The 24,835-nt window shown below is 35.1% G+C and overlaps 2 protein-coding genes across 3 annotated transcripts in view; one reads left to right on the forward strand and one right to left on the reverse strand.

Annotated features, from left to right (window-relative positions):
• LOC114874294 (mediator of RNA polymerase II transcription subunit 12-like) lies at positions 1 to 19,000 on the forward strand. Of its 2 annotated transcripts, XM_029183465.2 has the most exons (3): positions 1 to 81; positions 15,853 to 17,038; positions 17,123 to 19,000. In XM_029183465.2, the coding sequence occupies exons 1-3, from the start codon at positions 64 to 66 to the stop codon at positions 17,518 to 17,520; spliced, it is 1,602 nt and encodes a 533-aa protein (XP_029039298.2). In that variant the 5' UTR covers positions 1 to 63; the 3' UTR covers positions 17,521 to 19,000. The 2 variants fall into 2 exon arrangements, with proteins under 2 accessions (XP_029039298.2, XP_029039297.2); XM_029183464.2 differs by having other exon boundaries at positions 15,853 to 19,000.
• Positions 1 to 23,161, reverse strand: part of LOC114874293 (telomere-associated protein RIF1) — a 114,848-nt gene extending 91,687 nt beyond the window's left edge. Inside the window, exons 1-2 of the mRNA XM_029183463.2 lie at positions 23,080 to 23,161; positions 22,767 to 22,851 (exon numbers count right to left, since the gene is read on the reverse strand). The gene's annotated coding sequence lies outside the window, so the exon portion shown is untranslated. The remainder of the gene's footprint in view (positions 1 to 22,766; positions 22,852 to 23,079) is intronic.
• Positions 23,162 to 24,835: the final 1,674 nt, after the last annotated feature.

Raw genomic sequence — 24,835 nt, forward strand, 5'->3', positions numbered from 1 at the left:
GTGAAACTCTCGGAGGATCGTTCCTCAGCTACTTGTACCCTCCTCGTCAGCAACGCGTGCACCATGAGGATTATAACTTTGGTATGTACAATAACTTTTGCAAGATTCTAATGATCGTGCATCTTTACATCGACTCGACACGAAATCCTCTCAGCTACGTATTTATGTTGATCAGCAGTGGATCAAGGATCAACGGCCTCGATCAGTGTCCATTAGGGTGGAAGGAAATCAAAATTGTGTGACTGTTTTTTGATAGTGAATGAAGATTCATTTTAAGCTTCCAGATTAAGAATGCGAAAGCTAGTTCCTATTAAAATCATTTTTAAGGTGTTATAAGAATTGTGAAACTTTGTAATGGAATTTATTTAATGAGATAGTTGACATGTTATTATTATATAGTAAGGAAGCAAATGAAAAAATTATTGAAAAATTATGAAAAATTATAAACCAATGGAACTAATTTTTGAGTGATTTGAAGAATCTTAAAAAATTTCTTGATCTAATTTAAATGTTGAGAACTTGAAACCTATTATTAGAAGAGTTGAATAATGGAACAGAAATTCTACCCCTATATGTATTTCATTCCACCCTATTGTTTCATTGGCAGCAGAGTTGCAAGGGTTGTATAATCCAAACTTATTATAGCACAATTCTAAAGGATTTCAGAAATAATAATTTTACGTAATCCTAATTATATATTGAATTATTGAGATTTGATTGACAGGTATTATTCTTTTTAGCTCTGTCCATTAAGGGAAGAATAGGGGATGAAAAGTACATTTTATAATAGATACAATTATTTTATGAAGTTGTAAATATTTTATCCAGCAACATAGTTCTTATATTAAACGCTGTTATTATTTCAAACAGTGCATGAATGTAAGGGGGCCTATTTCGTGACAATTATGTTAAATTACCTTTCTCGTAATTATAGAGCAATAATGGTTTATTTAGTGACAGCATGGTATTACTCTTCTTTTAATGCTAGAAAATACTTAATTTCCCTTGATTAAATCCCACGTCTTAAAGGATTACGAAAACTGCAAGGAGACATTGATTTTATATGGTGTATACTTCACGAGTGCAAACAAAATTGTGTTAACAAAAGACTATGAAGAATTTATAAATTATAGATTACTTATTTATCAGAGTACTTTCGAGTGTTGAACCGAGAACGTTGTTACTTTCATCGTTGAAAGTGATTTCAATGCCGCGATGGAGACGGTATTAGAACCCTGAAAGTACAAGTATTAGGTTCTGTCAAAAATGATGCAATGAAACGTGCACTGAATACTTTCGATTCACTTTCGAATCCATATTAGGAGCAATGTTGAACGATTGATGTATTGGAAAGACAAGGGGTTTCGTTATTAACCCAGAGGACTATTTCGATATTGCAATCTGCTATACAGTCGCTATTGATTCATTTTTTTTTATATCGAAACTTTGCTACTTGATGTTACGTTATTATTCTTTATCTAATTTTTATCTCGTTTTTCGTCTCAGTTCTCATAAGAAAGTTTTTCTTTAAACAATTGACGATTTAATCGTAATAAACAATGGATATCGTTAAATCAATAATTCGATATCCATAAATTATATAGTTCCATTGATAGACGTGTAGTTTCCCTAGTTTGCATAATAATTAAGACACCTGGAACCTTTATTGAATGAAATATGGGTATAAGCTTCCCACACTCGTTGCAGACATCCATGTAACGGAGAATAATTCATGTTACAATGTACCTTGTTAAAACAATAATCCATTAAAGCCTCCATAGAAACGTGTACACGTTCTTCATCTCGTAGTGATTACTTACAATACAAGTATCCATCATTATCTTCGAGAAACAACCTTAGATATGGGGTTCTTATATTGTTTATCCAGCTATTGGGATATTATTCCAAACATACTACGTTTTAAATGATTAATAATTTCTTCAGGATTTTAGGATGATAAGTTGATAATTAATGGCATTAAAATTTCAAATTTTAGAAATTTATTTTCCTGCAATGCATATATTTTGCATTTTGCACTCATGAAATTTAATATTTCCAAAATTTATAATAGAAAATTAAAAATTCTAATACCTAATTTTATAATCTTCAAAACAAAATGCTCCACTCATCTAAAGATTTAATTAATTTTTGATTCACTGAAATTGAGGTTCACGTGATTTCACCATAAAACTTGATTATTAATCAGCAGAAAATGAGGTTGATCAATATCCGTTTCTTCTAACGCATTCTTTCCGGCTGATGCAGCTATACCTCATTATAGATTTAACGAGTATGTATATAGAGCAACAGAAATGTTGCAACATTGTATCGGTTTTTATATCCGGGTGTTGCCATTCAGAGAAAATTAATCATAATTACCGAAAGCATTTTCCTTGTACGATCAAAGTCCTACGTTCGCTATTTCTTTATTCCTGTGGGAACTTTCATCCACCATAGGTTTCACTCCTCCGCTTCTCCCGTGAGATCGAACAATCAATTGCGCGAAAATGCGTGTAAAAACGTGTGATTAATGCTTTTCTTTTTCTCTGCGTTTCCTCTGTGACGTTTTTCCATACCAAGTGGAATACTAATAATTCTAGTTCTATTTTTCTATTCTTTTGTCTTCATAAGATTGCTTTTCTTCAAAGGAAAAGCAATTTTCTATTGTCTATATTTCCAACTAAGGACATAGTTAAAAATGTCACCGAAGAAAACGCGAGACCAGCTGATCAAGAATCTAATAGACTTTATTACAGCCACTTTCACCAATTTAATGAACCTGTTATCTCCTAGACTTTTTGCAATAATAAACTGGCGCTTCGTTTCATTGTCGTCAACTTAAGTAGCCTCGTTAAACCTTCTTTTCTCAATAACGATATAAATAAACAATATAACAAAACGGTAAATTATTTGAACGTGATTAGTTGTCGAAGCAATAATAATAATTTGAAGTAATAAAATCATTATGTATTGTCCTATTAAATAATAAGCTTTATACTATATTATTAAAATTTAATGCAACAAAGTATTTTATATCATCGACATAAATATCCACCGATACAATTTTCACTTTCGTTTGACTCAGTTTAATCTATTCTGAATAACAGTAGATCTACGTAATCGATGCCAATCTGCTATTACGAGTTTATGAATATTTCATATATTTTTTCCAGTCTGTTCCTTATAAATATAAATATCGATTCGATCATTGTGCTGCTTTATTCTCGCTTTAAAAAATTATATAACCCTCGTTAGAAGGATTACAATCTCGTGTGAACTGAATTTCGTGATTAATCAGGCATCATGTTTTTAATGAATCTAATTTTTACTCGTAATTATAAATCACACAAACGTGTTACCTTTAAGAGTCCTCAATAATTCAATTAAAGTGAAATCTCAGCTTTTGTAATTAATTATTATAAAGTGCTACTAACAATTGATTATTAAATAAAGTTTTAACGTGATTGTTACACTCTTGTGATGGTATAGAAACTTCTAAAACCTTTCGTAATTAATTTAATAAGTCTGTTGGGCACTAAAGCTTCTTAACTTTAGGTTAATATGAGTCTTATAAATCACGGTGTTATTATGCTTCATTAGATATCATTAACAAAACTAATAGTTTCAGCGTTACAGTAATAACAGTAATTAGTATAACTTTTAGAAAAGATCCCGAGAGTAAAACGTGAAAATATTCTTTGCAATGAAAATACTTGTAGCGTCGTAATTTTTTAATGACTTCTACAACAGACACGTGCAATCCAAATTCCCACGTAAAAGATAATAACTTTTTACCAAACTATTTACCAAACATTTATAACCCCTCATATGGCAGTAAAATTACTTGTAATATGCTTGATTATTCAAAATTTTTTTTATCCTATATTTCCATTTTTGAAATTTCAAATTTTTATAATAATTCTAATTAAATGATTTTTCTAAAATTCTGAAAAAATGCCAGGTATACGTTAGGACTAATGACAAGATATGTATATTTCCACTGATGAAAATAATTGTCATTCACGATTAAGACCATTTTCAAAAGTGTCACGTTCCCTTGAATAACAAAACCGATCGTCCTTGAGCACTTCAGAATTTCGATTCATCTTAGATAACAATGACCACACTTGATGAACAGAAAAAACGTGCTGATCGTACAAACGATTCATCGTGTAATTTTTGAATAGTGTACACATCGTGAGACCTAGTTTTGGCTACTAGAAACCAATGACGGAGAAACTTGCCGTCGATAAAATTGCGAAAGCGCGGCTAATACGTACAAATACGGGGCGAGGAGGTAACAGCGGGTAAATCTCGGTTGCTTTCTTCGGATATAAACGATCGTCAGCCGTGGCCGTTTACTCTCCATCAGAATCGCGACACGAAATCCATCGAGGGGGGCAGCTGTTCACCGCAAAAATGGCACCGCGCCGTTGTCTGACGCAAATTGGTCGTTGTTAAAACAAGCTTTACGATCGTTTTTCTCGTTGCGCAACAGGAAGAAAATAAGCGAGACCGGCTAATGAAATTCAACAATTAAATTAAACCGAGTTCCCTGATCGTACGTTACGCGGCGATTCAGGCTAATTTGTCGGCCTGTAATTAAATCGAAGAGGAACGTTGATGCGCCCCCTAAACGCGCTACGAAACTGGACATGTTGTGAATTTCGAAAGAACACCGGTTCAGCTAGAATTTCTAGAGTAATAGCTTCCAGTAAAACGGTGTTTTAAGCTGGATTTTCCCGTTTTTGTGCGCCTTTGAAGAGGCGAGGTTCGTTAGGTAGACAGAATGACGAAACAAAAGGAGAGTGGAAATATTTTACTGTAGGAAGATTGATGTTCGGTTTCAAGAATATTACATGGAGTTTTAGAGGAGTTTCTGATGGTTATTTTAATATAATGAATGTATTTGTAAAGAAATGTATACTGACAATAGAGTTATTATGAAAATTCTAAATTTTACTACTAAGCAATAACAAATTTACTAATTAACAGTCTAGACTTTCTCATTCTTACACCTTGCCTCGAGATTTGGAAATAAAGTTCAATTAGATGTTAAATGGAGTACGTCTAACTGGTGGCTTTCGTAATTTTGGTAGCAAAGTTGATTCAGATCATTAAATCAAAGATAATTAATAGTTTTCCAATCAAAATATTCGAAAAATTCGAAGGAAACAATTAATAGCATAAATATTATTTTTATGTACAGAAGAAAGTGAATAGGTCCTTTCATTAATGACTAATATTGCCAAACAATTGGAAGAAAGTAAAATCTTGATATCTCTAAAATTACTTGTAATTCGAAATGGTAAATTAAATGTTTAAAGTGAAGTAATTAATCCTCGTATTAACGTAACACTTTCATTGTCGGCACAATCTCTTTTATACAGCACGTATCTGTAGCCAATATTAACCTACCTTTCCCGTTTCATGGAAACGTACAAAATAAGTGATAGTACACTTTCAACATAGAAATTGCAATAAATTTTTAACCAAGTACGAAGATAAAGATCGCCGGTGTACCTTCTAGTCTAGTCACGAGAAATTTTTGACACGGTTCACCATGTCGGTGAAATGTGAGAAACGAAATGCAAAATGAAGTGTGGGAAACAGTGAACAAAACACAGTGAGAGTGAAAATACATCCAAGGCAAGGGTTAAACGTGGTCATGCTTCGTTGATTCGTAACGCACCAATAGAACGTGCTCGTACATATACCATGTGGTATGCTTTTCCAATGCTTCCTTAATCGATGATAGATAGAAACTTTTTTTTTTTCTAATTAATGCACTTCACTTCTGGTATTCCTGAATACTAGCAAATAATAAAATAGTTATCGATGCACTTTATCTGAGATTCTAGTACACTTCCTTCCTAGATTCTCATAGATAAATCCATCTTTTTATGTCTGATGTTCTGCACTCGATTACTTTACAAATACCTTTTTGATGTTTATTAGAAAATTATATTTTTAGATGAATAGATAGTCAATTATTTGCAAGAACTACTTTATAAGGACTTTCAAATTGTAATGTACCATTGTCAGTGAGGTATTTTCTATTTAGGCACTCTTAATACTATAATTGTTCTTTGATAAATATTAAATCAAGAAATAAATTATGTTTATTGGTAATTATCTAGCTTAACACGTTGAACGCCATAGGGGTCATCGGTGACTGATCCCGCAACTTACACACGGCTGAATAATTTAAAGAAAACAATAGAAAAACATTATTTTAAGTAATATTGCTATGGTACAAACAATGTAAAATGGTGAATAGAAAGCTTGAAATTTGAAATTTGAAAATTAATTATTACTATTCTTTGTAATTAGAGCTTTAATACGTCCTATAAAAAATGCCCAATTTCACTGTGGCGTTCAACGTGTTAAGGCAATTTTATAATGCTCTGCAAGAAATTTCAAGTTACTAATCTCTGCAGTATACCTTCTATTTAGAAACCCTTTGTACCATTTATAAATATTAAAAATAAAAATAACCTACATACCCCCCTAAAAAAATAACTATACCCAGAAAAATTGTGCAACAATTTATCCTTTGTAAACTTGCTAATCTCTGCTTTGCTAAATATCAAATTAAAAAATCATCGTCGAAAAATGCAATCAGCTGAAAAGCATAACACGTTCATCGAGTCTGTTCCATTGTATAACAGAGGAACGTTAGTGAAAGGTCCGTCGAAGCGAAGAAGTATAATGAGAACCGTGACGATTAACAGTACACCATCAGCAACGGCTTTTCAGTAGTATAGGTTGCTCGCTTTCCAACCGTTAAACAAAAGAAAAAGCGAACGCTAAAGCAACGTCCTGGACGACACAGTTCATAAGACAAGGGCACACCAGGACCTGCATACCAATGCGCTGGTTGGTTCACAACGCCCATACCAAATGAGTCACCTTCGCTCTCACTGTTCTACGTGAAACCATATTTAGACTCTAAACTAACGCTTTTTCCTTGCTGCACGTACATTTTTACTTGGCCCGTTGCGCTTTTGTAAACGTGGAACACCGTTCTCGTCTCTTTACACTTTCAAATGTTTCCTTCGACGTTCCACGACGAACAATTCACTCGCAAGCGGAACGTTCGCGAAACCTTTCACATCTTCCAAGCTTCCGGCGGATACATATTGCCGGGAAAGAGGACGACTCCTCGTGTCATCTTGCGTCCTCTTGTTAGATCTCCTTGGCGCGTGGATCTTGAGAAATCCACCTGACTTATTCACCTGTCTGTCGCCTCTCTCGTGGCTTCTTTGAGCGCATTGAAAACGGCAGGATTATGGTGGCTGATTTTGATGGTAATGTGCTTCGTGTTTGTTTCAATACTATGCTGAATTTGACGAATTGCTTCAGCTTGTCTCGTTAGATTCTTTTAGAGATAATAGGATTACGTTTCGAGATTTAATAGCAAGGTGGAAAGGATCATACCTGAATTATTAAAGCAATGAGCATTTAATTGTTCGATTTAATATTAATGGTATTTGGAACTTTTCCTTTTTCTGGCATTAGTCATTAATAATCTCTGTGATAATCAACGTGTTGATGATTTATGAGATGAAATAAAATAAAATAATAAATTATTAAAATTTCCATTTGTTCATTATTTTAATTTAATCTCTTGCTATTAAATTCTATATATCCTTGAAATTCAAGTTCAACACTGCACTTGCTTCAATCCCATTTTATTTAGAGCACAACAAAATAACTGCATCTGATAAAATTTATTTTGAAATACTACTGAGAGATCTTGATACTGACGAAAGAACCTTGAGAAAAGTTAATTTCCGTGTGAAAGAAGAATTTATATTAGTCATTTGATCAGATTTACAACCTTCGCAAAGCCTTGAAATGCAACCCTTGACTCATCTAATTCTCTAATACTGCACCATGGTCGTTGCAATTGCATTAGAGCGACCGATCATTCGTGTTTAATTGTTCGAAATAGATACTAGGATTTGTAGTTTTCTATTCCACGCTTTAAAATTACAATTATTTATCGTTATTCCACAAATTTTATTTACCACTTAGTTTCATAGATAAACTTAATGAGTGTTGAGCAATGCATTCAGTGCATTCAGTACGCATGAGAAGAAACTTAATACGCAAGGTCGAATTCTACACTCAGCCAACCATTCATTTCCTTTTAACACCTGGAAGGATGGAGACCGTTTTCCGATTAATAAATATTCGATCAGGGGAAAGTGTTTAAACGGCAATAATACGAACCGTAATCACCTGAAATTTACAATTTCCTTCGTATTTCTTCCTGTTTTGGCTTTTTTGTTGCTCGCGATCAACAACCGTAACGCGATCGTTTTACATTTATTTTCCTGGCAATAAAAGAATTATTACAGGAAAGTTCGGTTTTATCAATGATAATTATAATTTGTAATACTTGTTGCTTCACACGAGTCATTAATAATACGTGATATTTATTAAAAATTGAGATAAATGAGTGAATGAGAAATTTATTTTAAATCAACCCCTTTTTTACTAAAAAAAGTACCAACTTTCTTCAAACGTTTCTTAAGCCACAATTTAGATGTCGGCATGACGATCATTTACCAACGTCATGTCAGTTGGCTAATTAGAACACGCTTGTCAGATGAACTAATCGGAAGGGATCATCGATGGTGCACAGCTTCCGGCACGGAAATACGTAGAAAGAAAATGTACCTTTAACTACTTCCTCGCTTGAAACGCGATATAATCGTGGCCAAGCCTCCTTACCGTATCTAGATCAGATTCGCGTTACGCATACGCCTGGTTTCTACACTGTACGTTGCGGTAAAGACCACCTATAATAACCGAGAACGCGATTCAGAAAATGTGACCAGTTATATACCCAGTGGGAGAATTGTTTTCCAAAAGCAACAGTTTACCTTCACCGTGAAAGTGATCGTTTATAGGTGTAGCCTGTGCAATTCTCCGTACACCATTTGCAAAGCGTATACGCGGTGTTATCGAAATACCATCGATCCAGGAAATCTTGATCACGAAAGTAACATCATCGAAAGATTATGATCGCACAACGCCATTTCTTTGTTGCGCAATGCTTATTTCTTCCTGCGTGTCTATTACGAAATACTGCTTTTTCTGCAATTAGTTTTGACGAACGTTCTCTTCTAGTCTACAATGTAATTATTGAAGATTATTAATCTGATTGGAAGATAATTGCAACATCGTTCGAAGGCAGTTTTAGTTTTTGCTATTATGAATTAAGATGGTAATATGTAATTGTTTGAAGAGTGATTGATGGTACTTTAATTCTTTTGTTGAAAGAAGTTAAGGTATTTTAACAGGATAGCGTACTATATCACTTCATTTCTTAAGATTTAGAAATCAGAAGGTTTGGGATAATATTCAAATACCAAATACCAAATACCAAATACCAAATACCAAATACCAAATACCAAATACCAAATACCAAATACCAAATACCAAATACCAAATACCAAATACCAAATACCAAATACCAAATACCAAATACCAAATACCAAATACCAAATACCAAATACCAAATACCAAATACCAAATACCAAATACCGAATACTAATAATAATTTCTTTTCAAAAATTTAACATGAGTTTTCTAACTCCAAATTATTAATGTGACCTCAGTGATTATTTATCCCACCCTGCAACCATAACAAAAGGCATCAACCAACATTCCACAGAAAGGAGTAAATATAGGTACAGTCCTAGGATTAGCTAAAACATTTACTTTCATAGGAGTATTTTAAAAGGCGACAGGTTTATGCTATGGTACCACGGTTCTTCCTTTCTCTGGAAAGTCAGAGCTAGAGGGCTAGACAAGGCGTGGTAGATTGCTTCCAACCAGATCAACCGAATGTGTCCGTGCCTCTCACTGTATGTGACTGGCATGTTCTAACGCTGATTACAGAGCCCTGCCTTCTTGTCACGATTCTCTAAGACCAGATGGAGAGTCATTAGACTGTATACGCTTTCAATGGGCCAGCCCATAGGAGTCAGCCAGCTCCAATCTCGATAATAACGACCAACTTGCTACCCAGATTTCGTGTGACTTTAATCGAACCCGATTAACTCAATAATCAGTATCTTTGGTGAAAAATAATTAGACGACTACTTGGTCCCGATCCTTTCTCTTGGAATCTCTATTATCCCTCGTTTTGCAACGAGCAATTAACGGAACGGGTCTTTCAATTAATTCCAATTAAGCATTACGGTTTCTACAAATTTTCAAATTAGCTTCGTTTTCTGTAATACTGGAAAGCGTTGAATTAATGGAGTAATGAGTACTTCTCGAAGTACTCGTTTTAGAGATCTCTTTCTTTTTGAAGGTAAAAAGTGTTTTGAATGCGATGAAGCATGAAATGAGGCATGAACTTGCAGTTTCGAGTTGATTTTAAAGAAAGTACAGATTTTTTGATCAGTTATGTGATAATACTTGTTGAACCGAAGAGGTGATGCTTGATTTATTCCATTCGTACTCTATGTTTACTAACCATAAAGAGAGAGTTAAATACTATGTTTTCTTGCAATATTTGTGTATTTTTTGTTTCTACTAACTATAATTTATTTCTTACTTAGAAACCTACTTAGCTTCATCGTCTGTCATCAAATTTGAAGTGTACATGTTCCATCAATTGCTAGAACTATGACCGAATAAAGGTGCAGATCCTTCGACAATAACCTTCGATTTCCTCCCCAACAGGTTCTTAAGATACCTTCATTTAATCCACGCAGATTCTGTATTTCGACAGAGCGCTGTTGGCCAGGTTCTATCGTGCTGAGGAATGGATAGCCGCATTTTATCACGGGTCGACTGAAAATTAATCAGCGCACGCCCAACAGACCATGATGCATACGTATCATTCGAAAGTCCCGTAACGACGTACCACCCTGTCTCAAGGACGAATCGTGTGCCAACAACGTCTCGAATATTCCTTCGAGGCATCGATACCGATTTTATCGTCTTTGGAACGCAAACGTTCCAATAAGAACACTTTTCTTCTCTCAATAATATTTGAAAAAATTAATATTTCATTTTTAATATATGAATTTAACCGCTTGGGTTGCAAAGGGATGGGGTGGTTTTTTAAATCTGCCCAAAGGCGGACTTAATGATCTTATTAATTAGTATAACATTATTAAGTGTCACCTACAGGGTGCCTGGGGGTCATTGCTGACCGATACCTAAAATATTGTATCACCAAATAATTAATAAAAGAAAAGAGTAGGCAGGCTATGAATAGTGTTAGTATTATACTAATAATATAAGGTTGCAAATTAGAAGCTTGAATTTGTCCTAAAATATTTTTCATTTTTTTTTTTTTTATTATTTTTGTCTAGTATTTTTGAATACTACAATAATTCTAAGGGTACACAAAGTTTGAAAAGTTTATTTTCATTCTATGACAGAATCTGAATTAATGGATCTAAACCGTGAAATTTTTTTCTGCCACGTTTCGTTTGAATGAACGAAGTTCATGCTGCGATGACTTTGTGGTTAAATGTTCTAAACCTTGACTTTGAAGGAGAAAGGCTCGATGCCATTGTTTGATTTACTTTCTGAGTTTTGTGGGTTGTTTTTTGGTAGATTAAAAGTGAAGGAAAAAGCGAAAGGGAAATGGAAGGACATTTATTAATGGATGTGACCTTAACGAAACTCGAAAGTCTGGTTGAAAGGGACCGTATTCTGAAAGATATTTACTTCTGAAATTTTTATTTATCGAAGCAGAAAATTGTCGAAATTTAAGGAACGTAGAAATATTCAGTGAGATTAGAAAGGGTTGTAGCCTTAAATGTAGAGAACTAACAAAATTTTAATTTAAAAGGAAAAAAATTTTTCACCAAATTGTGTTGAATAATTTTCAAAAAACGACGCGTTACGCAACTATCATTAGCTAGCAAGCTTTCTACAGTAACGATTATTCGGCTCGCTTTCACGCGATGCATTAATAATTCAAAAAGGAAAGAAACAAAGTCAAGAAAGCAGCTACCATCTTTCGAGTCTATTATTTGAGAAACGTAACCTTCCTGGCATGCATAAATATTAAAGTCAGTAATTAAATCAGAGTCGCTTTCTATAATCACCGCGAAGGCGTGCAGCGAGGTTTTTTTTATACAAGAATTTTCTCCAAGTCGGTTTTGCACCGGTTCTACATACCGTGGTATGCCAAAACAAGACGTCACGTAATTTTATACGATTCTATGTAATGGAAACTTGATAGAGAACGCGTGTGCATGTAGATGCCTGGAATTCGCGTTACATGTTCAATCGAATACGTACATAACATGAAATATGACAGAATAAACCATCTGCTTCTTCGATCGTTTTTCTTTTTATTTCACTTCGAGCAATTCGAAAGTTACATAGGAAGAATGTAGAATAGAAATTCGATCAAGATTTAGCGATCGCGGAAAAAAATGGTAACATAAGAACGTGGAAACGTGAGGTATGAATGACAGAAAGGGGAAAAAGTGAATCAAGATCATTACGGGTTGAAGCAGTGGAAATCTCGGTTATTGGTAGATCCTACGTAACCGTTGAAAGTGATAGTTGAAATGACAACGTTTCTTGTAACATGCAACAGTTTCAACCGAGGAATTGAGATCATAAAGTGGTTTGTAACGATCGGGACAATCAAAATTCTACGTACAACAGAAAATGCTCTAATAATTTATAGTTTGTGCAATCATATTTGTTCGAGACAAATTGATATAACTTTGCAACTAAGATGACTAGAAATTGAATATATTATGATGAATGTATGAACTGTTCTTTATGAAATTGGGATTTCAAACAAAGTCAAACCAGGATTAATCAAAAAATGAATAAAATATTCACTAAACAATATCACATTTGAACAAGATTTAAAGATCTTAGCAAAATCTAAAGAAAAAAAAAGTTATCTTCCTCTGCAAAATCCTTAGCGTTCAGGATCTCAAATGAAGTTAAATCAGGATGAATCAGAAAACAATGAATTATCACGTTCCAACAGGATTTAAAGATGCTAGCAGAATTTAAAGAAAAAGAATTTCATTTTCCCCTGAAAAATTCTTCACATTTAATATCTTAAACAAAATGAAACAATAACCTTTTAATCAAAACAGGAGTGAAATATTCATAAAGCAATATAAGGCTTGAAAAATTTGAGAAAGTTGAAAGAAGCAAGTTTTAAAGGGTAATCTTCTGGCGAATCCAAATGATTTTTCGTGCTGTGAACGAACGTTAAAAGTGACAGTCGCAATATTTCCTGTAGGTCGTCGCGAGGCGTGGTATGGGTTCTTGTCTTTTGTGCGAGCATTTTGCTCTCGGCTCGGTTCAAGGAGATCCAGAAGCGACGGCGTAGCGAAACAGCAGCGAGTTACAACGCTCTGAATCTGAATCTCTCACGGTAACCACGCCGCCATAATCCTGCCTCGCTTCGTATTCGGGTCAGTAGAAATTACGTAACACGTATGCGCTGGGGCGGTTCCCACCGAGTCGTTCTACCGGAAGTCGGGACCGCGACTTGCCGTAAGGACATACGGTCAGCATGGGAAATCCTATTCACAATAGGAAAAATCGCCGGAGGATGATTCAATGACAATCAAAAGTATTACAAGGAAAACTCGACCGTAGATGACACGAAAATTTTCAAACTATTCATTCAGATATTATTTTTCTAATAAATAAGGCCTTCTATTTAAAATGTCACAAATGTCCAGGTACAATGTACACTGTACACCTTTATCTTATTCTAGGCATAATAGTTCTTTTTAACTCATTAGCTAAGAAAGACAAATTAACTTGTCATGTAAGTAGAAGACGGGACATTAATTAATGAAATAATTCCGGTTTCAATTTCATCATCGCGTTTCTATACTTGTCATGAAAGAGACGGATTAGGTCCTGCTTATCTATTTTTTATTATAGGCACAGAAAAGATTCCTTATTGATATAAATAGGATATGTGTTAAATGGAAGAATTATTTTCATTGTAACAGGTGTAAAACCTTCTTTTTTTTCAATCTTCTTATATAAAAGAGGCATTTAAACAATTAAGGTTCATTATATCTAAGTTACGTAAGTTAAGAACACATACTTCTATTTCTCTTCACTAAAATAATAGTTATTTAGGAAGCAATTAATTTTTAATTTATATCTTCTTAGGCTAAGAAGTATCGTACTTTTACATTCCACGTGTTCTGAAATGAGAAAAATCATTCAGAGCATGCAGTCGATTTATCTACTGTTTCATATGGACATCTTTGTCACATTTCTGCTTTCCAGTTATGTATATCAAAGCAGCACGCATTACAAATCACTGTTCAGTTCCTTGTATTTCAGTATTGCACAGTGTAATCGTATAATAAATCAAAACTTTCCATATTTTACGACGAACAGATTTCTCACGATTGGAGACATATGGAATTCTTTCAATTCTGGGACATTTTTCACTGATCGACATCAGTAATACCACTACAATTTCTAATATTATTACAACATTGAACAATTGTTACTGAAAACCCTGAGGAAAAATTCAAGCTTTAAGCTTCATATTTATATTCTATAAATGTTGTATGTCATCAAATCATAAAATAATTCAACAATATTTAAAGACAATAACTCGACCAACTACTTCTGGTAGAGAATTTCCCTTTCAACATCCTCGTAAACAAGAAAAACACAAATAGCCATAAAAAGAGGAATTTAACATTGACATCGTTCTGCATGCAGAACTCAGGTTTGCGGCATTCTTCAACATTTATCGTAGCTATTTTACATAATAAAGCGATCTTTCCCTGCCATAGTTCCTCGTAATAAAAGAGATCGCGTGGAGTAGCGGTAATTCCGTGTCTCGTAAGATTGCACCAACTTTGCCATAACACTTTCCTTCCTCGCCATGGCTCGCTGATGGCGTACACCTTAACGGTTAGCAGCATTAGGCCTGGTTCGAGCGAGCGATAAGGAATTTTGCCGCACATGCCATTCGCGCGTACTCGAGTTCACCGATCCGCGAAACTCGCTCTCTCCTCGCCATCTTCTGCTTCCTATTCGCTATAAACCGATGCAGATCCGGTTTCGTGGCTGGAAACTAGAATAACGGGCTGGTCTGCCAACATTCTAATCCAGTAATTTCGATTACGAACAGCGTGATGCGATAAAAGTATTTCCGTCTTACGACAAAACCGACATCAAACACAACTATAAAGATGTTCGAATATGAAGAGAGGAACGTAAAGAAATTTTTGTTATTTGCGTTGAAGCAAAGAATTTTTCAAATATAATATAATTATGTTATAAAAATATACTGTCATGGTCATAATAAACAAATTGATCATATTCAAATGAAATGCAGTTTTAAATTATATCTGCATAACAAATAGAACATCGATTTCATTCTCACGAACTTAAGTACCGTTTATGTTTCAAAGGTCGTAAGAGTAATCGCAGATAAATTGTGAGTCTGTTAGTATGTGTCTAAGAACAATTGAATATGTAGTATCTATAATACAATGCAATGATCTATTAAGAAAATAGTTTGAAAGTTCCATTGATAGTATACGTGTTTACGAACCCTAGACCGTCTGACATATAACGAGTTTTTCTACTTGCTGGCTGCACTACTGCGAAATCTTTTTCGTTTCTAGACGAGTTAGTATTTATTTATTATAAATCCAAATTGATAAAATGTTATATAATCTTTCACAAATTTTTAGTAAATAAATGTTTTATGAAATCTTGAAAATTGTTATAAAAAATCGTCAAAAAGAATTATTCCAACTTCTAAATGATTAATATGAATTTTACATAAGTGAAGCACTTTCCATTTGGGTGGTAAAATTTTAATAAAATAATGTGGAATTTCAGGTAATCCCAATATGCTTCCTGCTGGTAGCAGAGGCGAAACGAGTGGAGATCCGACCTCGCATAGCAGAGCCGCAAGTGTATTACGAAGAAGATAGCCAAGCGGACGAAGACGATTACAATCCAGCTGTCTACCAGCCACGAACCCGTGCCCTTCCTTCGCCACGTTCGAAGGACGCTTTGCACTCATCCAAGCCACCACCAGTCCAGACTATCCGCAATTACAACAAGGTCAACGACGATGGATCTTTCACTTTCGGCTACGAGGCAGCGGACGGTTCGTTCAAGGAGGAGACTCGAGGAACCGATTGCGTGGTGCGCGGTAAATACGGTTACATAGACCCCGATGGCAACAAAAGGGAATTCACTTACGTATCCGGAAATCCGTGCGATCCAAACGCGCCGAAAGACGACGAGGATGACGTTGAGAAACAAGAAGAAGACGATCTGAACGGACCGGCCAACTATCCTGCCGTAAGACCTGTGCCGCGACCTGTGCCAGTTAGACCGACCTACCAGCAATCCACCACAAGAGCGCCCACGACAATTTTCCAAACGCAATATCGATTAGACGACGACGCCAGCCAGGAGTTGGGCGAAGACGATCTCGTTAAACCGACGCAATTAAGACAAGGATCGTACAGAACGCCTCAACAGCCAACCTACGTTCAAGTGACGCCGTCGTCGGCTCTCTACGAGCCGTCGCCCACAGCCAGCCCTGGTCTCTACAGGCTAGCATCGTCGACGACTCAATACCAAAGCACAGCGTCTCCTGTTCTTCGTACCCAACCCACCACGTCGTATCAGACCCTCGAAACGACCACTCGTCGTCCAGTCACGCGTCACCCGAAGCCGCAATCGGTCGCAATCACCCCCAGACCCCACGTTGCACAAGTAGCCGCCCAGTACGTGTCCCCTAGTAGCACCGAACGTACTGCGTTAGCCTACAATCGTCCCTCGGCGGTCACGGTATCGCCGAATCTACGCAGCACCACCGTATCGAGCGCATCTCACCTTGACTTTGCCGCCGAGCTCGAACGTTACGTGAACACGGTCGGCGTAGCCAGTCCCAAGCCCGGCCAAGCGTCGGCCGCACCATCGAAAGTCAGATTATCCGGCCAAACGCCCATCACCGCCTCCGCCGCAGACCCGATCTACCAGTCGGAGCTGGTTTACGATCCCTCAACCGGTCAGTACAATACCCAACTATATCAGACACTACCCCAAACCGTGGGTGACTTCACCCTAAGTCACAAACTGCAACCGTTCGTAGCCCAGCCACAGTCCTACCTTGGACTGCAACAGCTCCAGCAGCTTCAGCCCCAGCAGCCCCAGCGTCAGACCCCGCTTTATAAGCAACCAGCGTCCCAGCCGGCCCAATCCTCCCCAGGTGTAGCCGTCAACCAGCCTCAGGAAGTGCTGTACAGGAAACAGCAGTCGCAGCTGTTGCAACAGTCCCAACAGTTGTACGCTCAACAGCAGAGACGTCAACAACAGCAGCAACAACAACAACAGCCGGTACAGTCGCACAGGCTTCAACTGCTCGAGTCGCAGACGCAACCACAGTCATTCTACTACGTTGCACCGGCAAGGTCCTCGAACGCTGCCAGTGCACCTCTTTCAGTAGGTCAGATCGATCAATATCTTCGAGCCAGTGCTGCTCATTATTGATTCGATCTAGCGTGTGAGTCTTTTTTCTTGATATATGAAATTTATACAGGGAATTTCTCTTTTTAATCTGTTCGTATTTCGTCGGCGACATTTTAAATAAGAAACGGTGCTGCGTATGGGCCTGGCGCGTGGCTATTAAGCATGCACCGTGTGAATATCAAGGAGCAATTAAAATTTCATTTTCTTTTTCTTTTTTTTTTATATTGCAGTCATTACTCAGGCAGTGTTATTAATTTTGGTATGAGATTGAAAATTTCTTGATACTATTGCACTGTGTTAATACATAATTAATGTTCGAAATGATTGACATTTTTTAATTGAAATGAAATTTAGCTACTTTTTGATTTTTGTTTTCATGATGTATGCTCCTTGAACGAAATAATCTTAGTGTTCAGTGCACTAAACATCGGCACCAGAATTCCAGTCGCGTTGCAAACATCAATTATTTACATAAGCTTCGCGTAAACATAACAACGTTGACAATATCGGACCAAAGCAAACAGCTCTAGAAACGTTGACATTATACCAACACTGGTACTGTGATAGCATTAACTTCCAAAATTGCATTCTGAAACTGTATGCTGTTTCAAAATGCAATATTAATTCTGAAGACCTGACGCATATTACCAATAACCGATATGCAGAACTGAATATGATATAAAACTATAAAATTAAATTTTAAAAAATATTTTCTAAGAATATAAAAATATCAGGAATATGCAAAGTTTCCATTACTCGCGTATAAATAATGATACGAGGTATTTCATAATAACAAAACTTTGAAAATATATTTTTTTTAAATTGCCTCAAAAACGATGGAAAATGTTGTATATCTCTAATAAATAATTTATTTAATTCTTCTTGCAAACCTAATTTGTGAAATGATTTCATAAACAATTTGCAGTCGTCGAAAATTCAATTTCCAATGAAATATCAGTTTTTAAATAAGCTTCTGAAACACTTTTCTATCGTGCATGTTGAGATCAACTGTCGTTAGAGAGTGAAAGTCAATGACCTAACGCAATACTGACGCACACGAGACACATTAGCATAGCAATTTCTCGTCGTGTACAGTAACATGCTACACCGCACAGATTCCACGCCATGACTAGAATATTCATCGTGTACACACGAAAACATTTCAAACACGATCCCGACCTACGCACTGACCGATTTCATTGCAAAACAACGAACCGTAGGATTGAAACGTTCGCTATCATAATAACGGTTCTACGTTTAATCAGAGAACGAGATAAGTGTTTCCCACAGGAATGATTCATAGGAAATACGTAACAAACTGACGAGGCATTTGCTGCAGAAATGAATTGACCCTCGACTCGAGCACGTTACCACTTTTTACTTATAAAATGAAAGGAAACTAGATTTATTATGACGGATGCAGATGTTTCTTCTTCGCGAATTGCAAAAAGCTTTGCAAAAAGAAAATGTGGCAATCAGAGAAGAACCTGGTGAAATATTGAACAACAAATCCACTTAGAATTTTATTTAATTCTTTTCTGATAATTCAAAGCTATAGTTTTCTTAATTGTATTGAATTTTATATCGTAAACTTTGAATAAATTTCATTAGCCAACGCTTACGTATCAATTTCTATTACTTTTTCGCAGGACAAAATTAATTTTAAATTGAAGATTATTTATTTACAAATCTGCCTTTAGTATTTTTCAGCAGTAGTATAGGTAGAGTCAGAAGCGTAAACGAGGTTCCAATTATAAAATACCACAATTCCGAAACGAGGGCACTTATCAGAAGGAAAATTAACGTCGTTTTGCAACGTCTAGCGTAAATTTTGCAAGGGTCTCTCCGGTAAGGTTAAATCCGGAACCGTGTAAGGAGAATTGTAGCATACTTTCATTGGCGTGGTCTAACTTGCAGGGACATTCTACTCGGGCACCGAGGAACTTTCTATTTTGCATTCCCCTTCGTCGCAAGTGTGAGAATCGATTCGAATCTAATGCGTCCTACGATTCGATTCCGTGGAAAGCTGTGCACACCTAGATCTATCTATGTAAGCCCGTGTGGAAACACGCGGGGCGATCGTTGATCGAAAGGCGTGTACCCTCTCTCGATCACGTGAAAAGATTTCACACGCAGCCAAAGGTTCAATTCCGTCGGCACTTTTACGAATGCTTTCTCCGATACGAGACTACAAACACAGGTCGGTTATTGTCAAGTTCGTTATATTTATCGTGTCTATTTAATTAGTTGTTAAGCGTTGACCGAACGACGGGCATAAAATACGAGACAGGGTGAAAAGGTTAGTTGCATTAATAATTTTTATTTTATTTATTTGAAGGTGGAATATAAGAGACTTATCACTGATTACTTAATTAAAAATGAATTTATATGAAATTTCATAAAACAAGTCATTGGAAAAATTTTCAATCTTTTACCACTGATAACAGATAACATTAAAAATCGGTGTTATCATCAAATTTCTAAAAATTCTATATGAATGCAACTAATTTTTGAATTCTGCTAGGTACTACTCGTGAGAATAATCTGGGTAAAGGAGGTGTTAACAGGAACAGGGACATAATTGCAAATTCTTGTTTGAAGATTTATAATTACTTCACTTCATAAATTTCTTATTCTTTTTTATCTGATTTTATGAATGGTTAGGTTCAATTTAAGAAACAAATTCATTTGTTCATTTTTGTTACATTTCAAACATAAAACATAGAAACGTAGAACATAAATTTCTTCTTTTTATCAAATTAATTTTTTTAAAATCTACAATGAAAATGTTACAATGAAAAGAAGATGAATAATTGAAATTTCCTAAATTCAACCTACCCTTCATAGGACTGTATAAAAAAGAATAAAGATTCTGTGAAATGGATATAATAGCAGAGTTAAAAGAATAACGTGACGGTGTTATTTTATAGCTTTTTTCTCGTCGATGGTACCGCGAAAGAGTGTCGATATGCACTTTATGTCTATTCACGTTGTAAATACTTTCTTCGTTAGCATTAATGTACTTAGCGTCTATCTAGCGATTTGTTACGATCAGTGCATACGGTAAGGAATACGTCTCTTTACGTTTATAGTTGTTTTTATATTATTTCTAAACGTGATCGAAAGAAAAAAAAAAGATATGTATTGTAACGAGAACCGGTGTGTCCTTTATTTCACCTGATACCTCGTAATGACCGATTCTCGAGATCCTGAGATTCGAAGAAAGGAAAGTAAAAGCGTGTAGGAGAGTCGTAAGTATGACAGGTATTCGATGTACAACTACTTCCGTGATTTTTTACAGGTACACCAGCAACTGAACGACTTTCCTCGCGTCTCGTAACTCCATTTCAGGTGAGTTAATTGACGATTTGAATTTTCAAACGTAAGAACTGTTTACGTTTCCTCTTTCCGATGATTACATGAAAGCGTGCAATGCGAGCAAATTACTGACTGATGATATCGTAGACTTTTATTTATTTAAATTTCTGGGTTTGGTCTAAATTGGGCGGACGATTGGTCGATTTGAAATTTGCACTTCCTTTTTCTAGTCATTACTTATATCAAATTATTGTGCGTGATAGCTGTTACAGAACTCCATTTATTTGAATTTGTAGAATTAGATCTGAATTGGCTAAATAATTTGAATTGGATGATTTCAATTTTAGAAAGTGAGCATTTACACTTCCTTTTTCTAAAGATTATTCGCATCAAATTGTATAAATTACTATGAATGATTGCAAAATTTAATATTGGGGAATTTCAATTATTTAAATTTGTAAAGGTAGGTCTGTCCTTAATTTAAATAATTTTGCATTTTACTATTTATATGATCTTTGATGATAAGATTTCAGCAGCAGGTTTAATTAACTTTCTCAGTCACGTCGCATTTCATATCTCATTAAAAAAAGAAAAGTAAAAATTTCTTCTGAACGAGGTGAATGAGAAATGATACCCTCTCAAAATTGTGCTCTGAAATCAAGAAGTGGAGTGAAGTTACTCGACCATTTAGCATTCGTACTCGGAAGAGTGTAATTATCACGGACGATCATTAACGAGCTTATTTCTGACAGCAGGTCATTTTCTGGTTTACAGTGGTTAAGCGTACGCGAAAGATGCTTCCGTGAAAATAAACGAGAAAAATAAGGAAAACGGCGATGTTTCACGTGTAAATATTATTACATCACTAAAGATGTAGTTATCTAATTGATACGTTTTCACTAATCTCATAAATATTACATGGAATTTATGTTTGCTATGGAAATGTTAGAAAGAACAATAGAAAGGAATAATAAGTGTTGGTACTTTGGAGTGATACAAATTCGAAATAGGAAGACAAAGATAAACGCGACGAATCAAATAATGATCAGGAAACAGTATTGCAGTGGATATATTTAACTACAAACAAAGTCGTCTTTGCGGTAAAAGTAGAGTACGACTACATCGGTGAAAGTGATTGAAAACGAAAGGATCTGGTTAAAGTATTAATCAATCGTGGCTAGTTGATATATACCCACTTGTTACCAATAATATTGTTTTTCCTGTTTTATATTCTGATATAATTGTGAAAGGGAATCGAATGACTTATATGGGAAAGATTTCAATATTTTATCAATAATAAAGATTTTTCTCATAGCTACCATAAATGTGCTGTAAATTATTTTCTACATTTATTGTATTGAAGTTATTCCATTAATAAACGTTTTATAAACATTTACACATCCCTAAATTGTTATTATATTGATTCTAATAAAACTAATAATTTTATAGTATGGATATAGATATATAAATATAAAAATTTTCCTTCCCTTTAATTTCATTAATTATTCTATCATTCAAGGACCCCTATGATAGTCAATATATTAATTACCAAAATTTCGTAAGTCTGACTACACCTATCTTTTTCTACTGGGACATAAAGACGAAAGTTGCTCTTCAGCTTTCTAGTGCACTATTTTACCGATGGACGATTAACGAGCCAAATAAAATGTTTCATCGTTTTAACAGAAGGAGGTGCAATAATAAATCATGCACTTTTATATTTCAGTATAGAAAAAAATATATGTAAAATGGAATCCGTCCATGTTACATATTTATTTTATCACTACCCTTCTAGATACTTCTTGTAAAGAAAGTTTTACCTTTCCTTTTAATACAAAAAAACATCTCTTGCTAGTAGTCGGTAAGGTTAATTTTCGAATAAGTTTCTCAAATTGGATTTAAAAAGATGTACTTACTTTCTATATTAGCTTTTATGTTCAAAAACTCACCAAATCCACATCGCAGCCATCTTATTCAGGGATATAATTGTAGTTGAGGGAATATAATCTCCATGCACAAGAAACACTTTACAGCCTGGCAAGCAAAAGGTAAAATATTATTATAATTTATCTAGAATGTTTTAATAAGTTTCTATAATACTTTTAATGAAACAAGAACATCTTTATTGAAGATATTAGAACATAAGTATTAACGTGTACTGGGAATTTCCGAACCTAACCTGGTTATATGTTTTTAAGGTAGAAAGCGTTCCAAAGCTATTCAATATATAAAAATTGACGTATAAATAAAAAGTTTACCTACCACTATATGAAACTCATGTAATTGTTGCACAATTCATCACACTTTTCACTTATTTTAAACATTTAATAAAAAGAACGCGTACGGTGTGTCTTCCAGGCGGCGAGTTCGAACATTGCTGAAACGCGGTCGATAATCGAGATATATCGAAACAGTTCAAGTGACGCGGGAGTTAAATACGAAAGCGGCATATTCAAATTTTAAATTAATTAATCGTGAAATAAGCATTTTTAAATATCCATATTAATTACTGCTGACATATAATTTATTGAATAATAACTTTGAGTAGTATATGACTTGAGTATAACTTTGAATAACACTATTTATTTCTGTGTTCATACTTTTAACAGTCATCATTAGAGATGGCAATAAATATTTGGAAATAATTGCATTGTATTAACACGTCATACAAAGGAGAATAAACTTGCTGACTTGCAGCGTATGCAATATCCTTCGTTTAATTTAAGTGCCATAAAGAAACGATATCTATTTCCTTCTCGATTCTCAGTACTGGTTGTAAAGCACCTTTTGACATAATTCAACGTTGCTATAACGCTATTCGTCTAACGTTTCCGTCAGTCATATATCCGACGAGTCATTAGCGATGCTTGTGAAAGAGTTAGCATGCATAGACGACAGCTGCAACGCTATCTGCTAAAGTAATCTACTGTGATTTACAGTAACAATCAGGAGGCTTCACTTTCATTCGCGTGCCAACCTTCTATAAGTATGCATCGCTATACATATATCTATAACAATACACATTTAGCTAATATTCGAGGATCCTTTAAATAATACCCATGGGATGCAATGTTCTCCGAATGATAGTATAGTTAAGAGTATGTCACTGATGAGTCATTAGCTGCTCGATATTTCATTGGAAATGATAAAATATGTATCTAGGGTGAGAAGCACTGTAATCAAGTTATTTTTCTTCCACGCGGTTATATTTATAGTCCGCTTAAAATTCCAAATAAAATGTTGCATAAAACGTAACATTGATCCTTAACAGGTAAAACCTTAATACGTAATTAATTTTCATTTCGTAACATTCCTGTCCTAGATCATTATTCTCGGCACCTAGGGTGCACTAGAAAGCCATGGAATTCAGAGTACGTTTTCAATATTGCGGAACGCCGAAAACAGAACGCAATTGTTCGGTTCTCAAAGGAAGAATGTCAGTTGTTTCACAGGTAATGATGTAGGCGTGCCAACTGAACATACTCGTGGTAATGTGCGGTCTGCGGTTGCGTTACAATTAACACCGAGCTCGCTAACTTCTTCCGGAAAGTTGGATTACACGTCCTTAAGTATACACATCTCGGTTAGGCTTCCTTCAGCCCCGACATTCAAAGTATACGCTCCGTAATTATCCTGATCAATTAGGTTTCGTAATAACCATTGCGCTTTTACCTGAAAGCAGCTTCCAGTCGAGCTATGATGAATAATGTACAAAGTGACTACTGATAATTACATTCAGTGAAGTTATTTGCGTAATGCAAAAATACGTTTCCATGATTAACATATAAATGATTGTTTTTAAACTAGCACTTTGACGACTTTGAACTATCCACCTTTTTTTTATGTTGCTAAATTTATGACTTGCAATATTGACAACGATGCGAAATTAAATGCTTTTTAAAATTTTTCTGATTCGTATAAATGTGTAGTTCAGGGTACCTTAAAAAAAAAGTATTGTAATAGTGTTATTAATCAAAATAAATAAAATTAAGATATATTATTTCAAGAAATATTTGAG

Source organism: Osmia bicornis, chromosome 3 (genome assembly GCF_907164935.1).
Source record: "Osmia bicornis bicornis chromosome 3, iOsmBic2.1, whole genome shotgun sequence".
Taxonomy (NCBI): domain Eukaryota; kingdom Metazoa; phylum Arthropoda; class Insecta; order Hymenoptera; family Megachilidae; genus Osmia; species Osmia bicornis.